Raw genomic sequence first — 8,274 nt, forward strand, 5'->3', positions numbered from 1 at the left:
AATAACCACTAATTTAATCCACTGATTTAAATGTTACATTTTTTAAATCAATAAACCAAGTATGTTCTGGTACGACCTGTAATGTCTTTCTTATTTGTCCCTTTGTCTTGTTAAGTATTGACTTATTTATGTACTCACTGCAAACAGATTTACATCTATGATTGTTCTGTCAACAATGGATACATCTGTGGAATTTATGTATTTACGTTTTTTAATACTTCAAGGTTCTTTATTGTCAAACTAACATAGCTACAGAGTAATTATGTCGTTGAAAATCTTAGGTCACAGGCTTCTCCAACAATGCAACACAATAATACAGATAAGCAGACAATATTAAAATATAGTATATTAAAAGTAATACAAAAAGAAAAAGTGAGAAAAAAAAAGTGGAATAGTGCAATACGAGTCTATACAAGTTATTGGAATGATATATTAGATAAATAATTACTAAGTAGCAGATGAATGTTATGAAATGTTACTTGGGCAAGACCTCTGGGCTCTCCACAATATAGACTTGTTACACTACTTTATTTTGTATTTCATTATATGTTGGAGGAGCTCAGGTCATAAGATTTTAATTGCCATTTCTACACTGTAGCTTTGAGCATGACAATACAACCTTTGAATCTGAAAAAGGTATAATTTACATCTGACTTCTGATTCTCTCTCAACAATGGTTACATTTGAGGAATATTCGCTGGAATCTCAAGGATCTATCATGTAGAGGCTTTATAACCCTGTTCAGGTAATAATAGCCAGACAGAAGACACAAGTCCCAATGAACGTGCACAATAACTCTCTGTAGACTGTCTCAATCATGTAGAGATCTTCGCCTGTGCCCTGAATGAAAGAAGGTGACTGACACCTGGTGGCCATGGACACGTTATAGAAAGTCAAATTATTCGAAACACCGTTGGAAATATTTTTAATTAAAAGCCTCATCGTTGTGTCCTACACCCCCACTTGTGTCTACACCGTCTTTCAAAATCTCCATCTAAAATAGTGACACAGCAGACTACACATAGCAGCTATATTTGATGCTTACATACAGTGGTCTTTAGGCCTACCTGGATTACTACATCCTGTCCCTAAGGTTATAATGCCAAGGCTTTGCGATGAGTGAGTTAATAGTTGTTATCAGAGATAGGCACTATACAAGTCAACCAACATATTGCTATGTAGGGCCAAGAATCGGCCCAGAGTGCAAGATAAGCTAAATTGATATTTTACTTACAAAATATACCAAAACCCATAGCTGTTGTCTGTCGTGCCAAGTATGCATTTCAGCTGTAGCTTTAAATAACATGTTCCTTCATCATAAATATTCAGACATGTCGTGGTATGAAAATCTTAATTATAATTGCCAGGCCTCCTTGAAAAAAAGGGTTAAAAAAAGAAATCACGTCTCTAAATGGGACCTTCCTGGCTAGTTTCTTTTAACCGATTGCTTACTAGCTCTGACAATTGGTTTGTCTCTTTTTTCTACTATAACACATTAAATGTTATCGTGTTCCCCTTTGACTCTGGGGTCACTATTGTCCAAGAAAAGAAATTATAAACCAACATGTTATATTGAGAATGTTTTTATTCAAAGTTTACTCCCCTAAGTGTTTCCAGTACACCTTACAACAGCATTATGAGAGCCAGGTCAGTGCAGCGGAGGGTGCTCGATGATGAAGAGTAGCACGTTGCCATGCCAACAACACTAGGGTGGTTGTGTCTCATACAGTGAATTTAGAACCACGACTTTTCCATCAAGTTTTTTCTTTTCTTAGTTTTCAAACAAACAAAAAAATTCAAAAATAAAAAATCTGAAAAGGGATTTTACAGTTAAGGGGGCAAAACTCCAACAACTTTCTGTCCACATTGGGGGGTGAGAGAGGGAAAATGCAGGTAACAGGTTAAAGGTCATCTTCTTCGTCTGGGAGTGCTGTTTGTGATGCAACCTGGACAGAAGACATATAGACTTTTAGATTGACGGTGCAATTAAGAGTGTTTTTTTTAAAATTCAGTTTTCTTGTGTTAAGAGGTAGCTGGATTACAATATCAGTCGACAATCTAAACAGACACTGCACATTTATACTTACTTGAAGCTCTTCTTCGTACTTCGCAGCAAGGTTGGGGTCCATTTGGACCTCTGGGGGAGCGAGGGCGGGCATGGCCACAAACTCCAGGTTGGGGTCACCGATCAACTTCCTTGCTAACCACAGGAAAGGTTTCTCGAAGTTGTAGTTACTCTTGGCTGAAATATCGTAGTACTGGGGACAGAAGAGTTGTGGCAATTAGAAATGATAGTTTCCACCAAAGACTCAAACCAAATCATTCTTCAATTCCAACACAAGTGATGATCATTTTGTGAGCTCAGTTATTACCTGCAGGTTCTTCTTACGATGAAACACAATGCTCTTGGCTTTGACTTTCCTGTCTTTGATGTCAACTTTGTTGCCGCAAAGGACGATGGGAATGTTCTCACAGACACGGACCAGATCACGATGCCAGTTGGGCACGTTCTTATAGGTGACTCGAGAGGTGACGTCAAACATGATGATAGCACACTGAGCTGTTGAGGTAGCAGAGAAGTTTTAACACACTGTTCAATTTAACTGTTTAAAGGCAAGTCTATGGGGATTTAGTAGTGACGGTTGTAGGTATAATAACCAGAACAGCAAGTTAAAGATTTTGAAAAGCACCTTGAATGTAATAGCCGTCTCTCAGGCCTCCGAACTTCTCCTGACCAGCTGTGTCCCACACATTGTACTTGATGGGTCCTCTGTTGGTGTGGAACATCAGTGGGTGAACCTCTACTCCCAGAGTTGCTGTAAAACAAGCAAAGACAAGATGCGTTAGGATAGGAAAGTTGAAAAGGATGCACTCAAAAACATGTTTTTATTATTATATTGGGGAGGCAATGCAAGTGTTAAGGCAATTGGAGGATTCATATATCATAAAGGATAGAACTGTTGACAATTTCTTGATGGCACTTGCCGATTTAAAAATCATAATCTGCAGAAATTAGAATTTTTGGATTGCCTTCTTAAAATTAGATTTTCTTCCAAAAATATTTGCTACAATATATAGATTGGACAATGTACTGCAAAACCTTCCCAAACCAGATTTGGGAGAGAAACATACTAAGCAGGACCAAGAAACATACTAAGCAGGACATTTATGAATGGAAAAGTTGACTTTGTAGTGCTCCCTGGTGGATACATGATGCAACAAACTTGATGAACTCAAACCAAGTTTGGCCTCTGTGTACTGCAATTTATTGTAACTTACATGGTGGTGACTATTACTAATATATAAGAATAGGCCCAATAGAGGCCTAAAGGTCATGGTTTAACCCAAAGCCCACTAGTATGACCCTGCTTATTGATGCACAAGCAGTTTGTTTTTGTTTGTTGGCAGCAAACTCGAGATTCAAAGTTAGTTCTACATATTTAACTCTTCACCTGTAAACATACTGATGTGTGCCTAACATTTTAGCATGGAGGTACTCACCAACATATTTCTTCTCAAACTCTCCTGTGATGTGCCTTTTCACAAAAGTCGTTTTTCCTGTGCCTCCATCTCCTACCAGGACGAGCTGAAGAAACAGAGTACATTACGTTTGGACTGGATTGTACTGGAAGTTAGCACAGCTGGCCCAATATCACCAGTACAATAGTCTACACACTTAGAAGACAAACTAGCACACATAAGAAGGTATATAGTGAGCACTCACCTTAAACGTGGCCACTGGAACACACTGTGCCATTGAGTCCGCCATGGTTGCGATGGATCTAAGTTAAACAAGACAAGGCGGGATGGTTAGCACGTTGTTGTACTCTCTGCTAACGTTGCACTTTGTTAGATAGTAATCAGTTACGTAAAACTAGCAGTGGTAGCCGTTTTCAGGTTAAATTAGGGGGATACATTTGCGGTTTGTTAAAACGCTATTTTGACGCAGTTTAAAAACGTGAATACTATACCGCCTGTAACCAAGCGACACCCTATTCTAGCATTTTCGATCCAGGCTAAGGTTCCAAACCGTTAACACGCAACGTCTGAATAGGCTCACATTTTACTGCACTTGAAACGAATACATGTATCATAGCATACTGACTTTAGATGTAAAACATGATATGCAGGCTTCTCCCACCCGTATTTCAGCGCAGGCGGTTGCTAGCTTGCGAGCTAACAAGCCAATGACGTTAGTTAGAGTGCGCCATACGGATACGACCGCACTTTTTCTTGTTCGACTGGAACAATCAGACGGCAAGACCAGCTAATGTTTTCTGATGGGCAACTTAAATAAAAAAAACACAGATAAAACAGACTTCTTTAGTGTGTGTTATGTAATGAATAATGCTGACCACACGTTATATGACTAATTAAAGTGGCTCTCAAAAACAAAGCAGTGAGATGAGGGAGCTCAGAGCGGTGCTTGCTAGCCTGTAAGCTAGCACAGCATGGAAGCCATTCTTTTCACAGAGCTAACGGCTAAGTTAGCACGCGAAATCAAAGGGCCTTATGTAGTTACTCAAGCCTCGCAGGTTCATACTCGACACGCCAAATGAGCCCAAATCACATCATAACGTTCCCCGTTGCTTTAACTTACTTTCCCAAAAACACATACTTGAAATATGGGATGGCCCGCAAAGAGAGAAGATTGTAGAGACTCACCGGTATCACTGCCTAGAGAGAAAGGAGGTAAATGACTGCGTTCGCGGGAGATTCAGCGTGCACATATGAGTCAGTTTCCGCCCATGTCATGTGATCCACGCAGCGGTAAAAATGCTTTGAGCAGTGGCGAGCAGTGACTTTTATACAAGGCCCTCTGACCCCCCATCCTTCGTCGGAAAAAAAACAAAAACAAAGAAACTCCAGCCTAGTCGAGCCTTATCAATGCAACGGAGAGGGAAAGAGTTAAGCAAAACGTTTGTATTTACAAATGACGAATACAAATAATCATATCATAACACATCATATCATTGTATGTAGGCCAATGATTCAGCATGTCTGTTAATACGAAAAATACCCAAATATATACAAATGTTTAAAAACGTAGCTGTTCACCCTGTAGTAAAGTAGTAATAAAGTATCGTTTCATACAATGGACTAATAGAGTATATGTGTGTACACGTTTCAAGTTGTTATCATTAACATATGCAGAAATACAAAAAAGCCGTTTTAGGCAATGCAAATAATAGGCTCCCATCAACAAATCTCATTCTGAAATATAAATAAAATCAATATGACCAACTAATAGCAAATGCAAGTGCTAGTTATTATCTTAACTTATAGGTTTTGAACCGAGTCATTCAAATTGATGCAAATTTAGAAACAGGTTTATTGCCAGGTAGGTTCACACATACGAGGAATTTGACTTGATGTCATGGTGCATACATAAAATATAAAACAAGAAATCTAATATAAAACAAAAAATCTTTAAGGACACCGTAATAAAATATAGTTAAATAGCAATCAAATAAAGCAGTAATTTACATGGAAATAGAATGCTATGAATGAAGTATAGGATATAAAATATAAAATATGAAACAAGAAATGTGTGCAGTAAGCAGTATGAACATTGTGTGCATTAATGTAATGCATATAGAGACTACGTTGTGGCTGAGGTAAGTGTCAGTGGGGGGGCCGGGCCGCGACTATCATTTTTCCAACCCAGTTTAGATCCCACTTCCGCATTACGCAAGCATCGACGCAGCGTTACGTCACAGCATCAACCTGGCGTTACATCCCTATGGTTACATCAGTGCCTCACGCAGCACACCCGCGAAATCTGAATCTGACAATCGAAATACCGTCCTTTTAAACGCCGCATAATATACAATATAATAGTGCTTCTTTGTCAATATGACTGACGACCACACTTATGCAGTGCTGAGGTAATGTTAATTCATCATTTAATATTAATTCCTGATGGATATAAGAGGGATACATTAGCAAATATCTGTATATATAGCCTATATAATGTTTCGTTTTGTTGTTTGTCATGTAACATATTAACGTTTTGACCTTCTGTTTAGGATGTAAAGGTATCTATTTAATATTTTATTTAAAGATAGACATTTATAATATGTTATAAATGTCTATTTTGTTATATAGCCTATATAATGTTTCGTTTTTTTGTTTGTCATGTAATATATTTACGTTTTGACCTTCTGTTTAGGATGTAAAGGTATCTATTTAATATTTTATTTAAAGATAGACATTTATAATATGTTATAAATGTCTATTTTGTTATATAATACAACATATAACATTTGACATTAATAACATATTAACGTTTTGCCATGTAAAAATGAAATGTTGGGACATTTATAAAAATGTATTCCTTTACATAAAAGTGCTTTCCAGAGGTGTAAGAAGTGATACGATCTTGTACTTGAGTAAAGGTACAAGTACCAGAGTGTAGAAATACTCAAGTATAAGTACTAAAGTATTAGCATCAGAATAGCACCTAAATAAATAGGCTCTTTTTTTTGCTTTCATTTCAGACCTCGTGTTTTAGTGTGCTCTGGAGGCACACAGAACAATATGGAGTACCCACAGTTGAAGGTATCTGATAAGACCTATCTCTCAATATTATGATGAACATCAAATTACATTGGATGTGTTTGCTCATATCAATGCCTCACCTACACATAGATAGAGGGTGTCGTTTTTTCCCATACTGATATTCTGAACAATCTGTGCTGTTGTATTTGCTGTAAAGTAGAGGTAGGCAAGTAAGTTTGGCCGTGGGCCAATTTTTTGCTGAGCCGCAAGATGGCGGGCCAGAACATAATCAAAGCCTATTCAAGGAATTGATTTTGGTAAGAGGGCGCAGCGCCCCTGTTCCCCGGTTCAGAAAAAACTCTATCGCTGATAACCCTCCCCATCAACACTCTGATGCGCAGTCAGATCCGCTGATTGGTTCACTGATGATATAGGCGCCCAATCCAGAGCATCTGGCTATAGACCCGCCCAAAGGGAGGCTCGTCCTCTCTAGCCCCATTTCAGTCCCAAAGCCAGGGCTATTATCTGTATTTTAACAGACTTATCTTTTAAATTGAGGTGTATTTATTGTTCTCTTCAAAGTTTATTTTTCTCTGAAATTTTAGGGAGGATGGTCCTCCCTTTCCTCAATGGACGAGCCTCCACTGAGTAAAGTAGAGTTATAGGTAGCAGTGTTATTTAACATTTTATTCTGATAAGTATTGTCAAGTTCTCTGGGTTTTTGGCATTTATTTGAGTGTTTGCACATTTGAGAGGCTTGAGGGACAACTGGAATCCTTTTTCCTTTTCTTTATTTCAACTTTTCAAAGACACATTAGGATTCTTTCAGGTTGAAAACCTTTAAAAAATACCAAAGGACAAAATAAATCAATTACAGCATTTTGCTTTGCAATTTAATATATTATAACCTAAATTAATCAGTAACCAAGTATTTTACTCAAACTCAATGTATTTAATAGTTAAATAAGTACTTTAATTGACCTGGTTCCCCCCAATTTGCCATATGTGACCCGCTCTATCGAAATCAGTCGAAAGTCGCAACGGCTCATTTCAAAATAAACGTGGATTTGCGTAAAAAACTAGTTTTTTCGGGGTTCGGGTGTTTTGTTTGATTTTAAATAAACAAAGTCTTGGCTTTCAGAATATGACATTTTTATTTCCAAAATCACACGATAAATACATGTTTGAAGCTTGTAAAGGGAAGATGACAGCTCTCACTAGCCACTCTGCTCTTCCACAGCGCCGCTTCCCCTCCCTCCGCTGACATTATGAATGTAAGCGGATATGTCGGGACAGAATTTATTTTACCGGACAAATTTGAAAATGACCGGTCATGTTTCAATAATAATAATAAGAATGGTGAAGCAAAGTTTCCGTTAGCAGGTAATCACCGGACTATGACCGGATATGCTGATGTTTAAAACTCAGTTAATGGGGCTCATTTTTATATTGCTTCAGTTTATAATCGTTACAGATCGAAAAGTTCAGATTCATTTTTCAATAAATGATTCAACAAACAACATAATTATTACATTCAAACAAACTACTTGTAGTAGATGAAGTACATTATTCAAAAGTTTACATTAACTTTGAATAATAACAGGGGAGAAACGGATCCTCTCTTTTCCCCTCTCCCTCCCTCTCTCCTGACAGCCCGTCAGTTTCTCAAGCAGCTCGCTAAACAGTGGGCGGGGCTTCAGGTGATTATGCAGAGCTGCATGTCTCTGTCAGCAGCTGATCTGATCTCTCTCTCGTGTACACTTCACTCGCGTT

General features: G+C 38.0%; 1 protein-coding gene across 1 annotated transcript; it reads right to left on the reverse strand.

Annotated features, from left to right (window-relative positions):
* Positions 1-1,567: 1,567 nt before the first annotated feature.
* ran (RAN, member RAS oncogene family) lies at positions 1,568-4,884 on the reverse strand. Its single transcript, XM_034230747.1, has 7 exons — positions 4,666-4,884; positions 3,725-3,782; positions 3,502-3,586; positions 2,691-2,816; positions 2,373-2,560; positions 2,088-2,258; positions 1,568-1,946 (listed from the first exon to the last, which is right to left on the reverse strand). The coding sequence occupies exons 2-7, from the start codon at positions 3,767-3,769 to the stop codon at positions 1,902-1,904; spliced, it is 660 nt and encodes a 219-aa protein (XP_034086638.1). The 5' UTR covers positions 3,770-3,782; positions 4,666-4,884; the 3' UTR covers positions 1,568-1,901.
* Between the last annotated feature and the right edge of the window lie 3,390 nt (positions 4,885-8,274).

Source organism: Gymnodraco acuticeps, unplaced genomic scaffold (assembly GCF_902827175.1).
Source record: "Gymnodraco acuticeps unplaced genomic scaffold, fGymAcu1.1, whole genome shotgun sequence".
NCBI classification, from domain to species: domain Eukaryota; kingdom Metazoa; phylum Chordata; class Actinopteri; order Perciformes; family Bathydraconidae; genus Gymnodraco; species Gymnodraco acuticeps.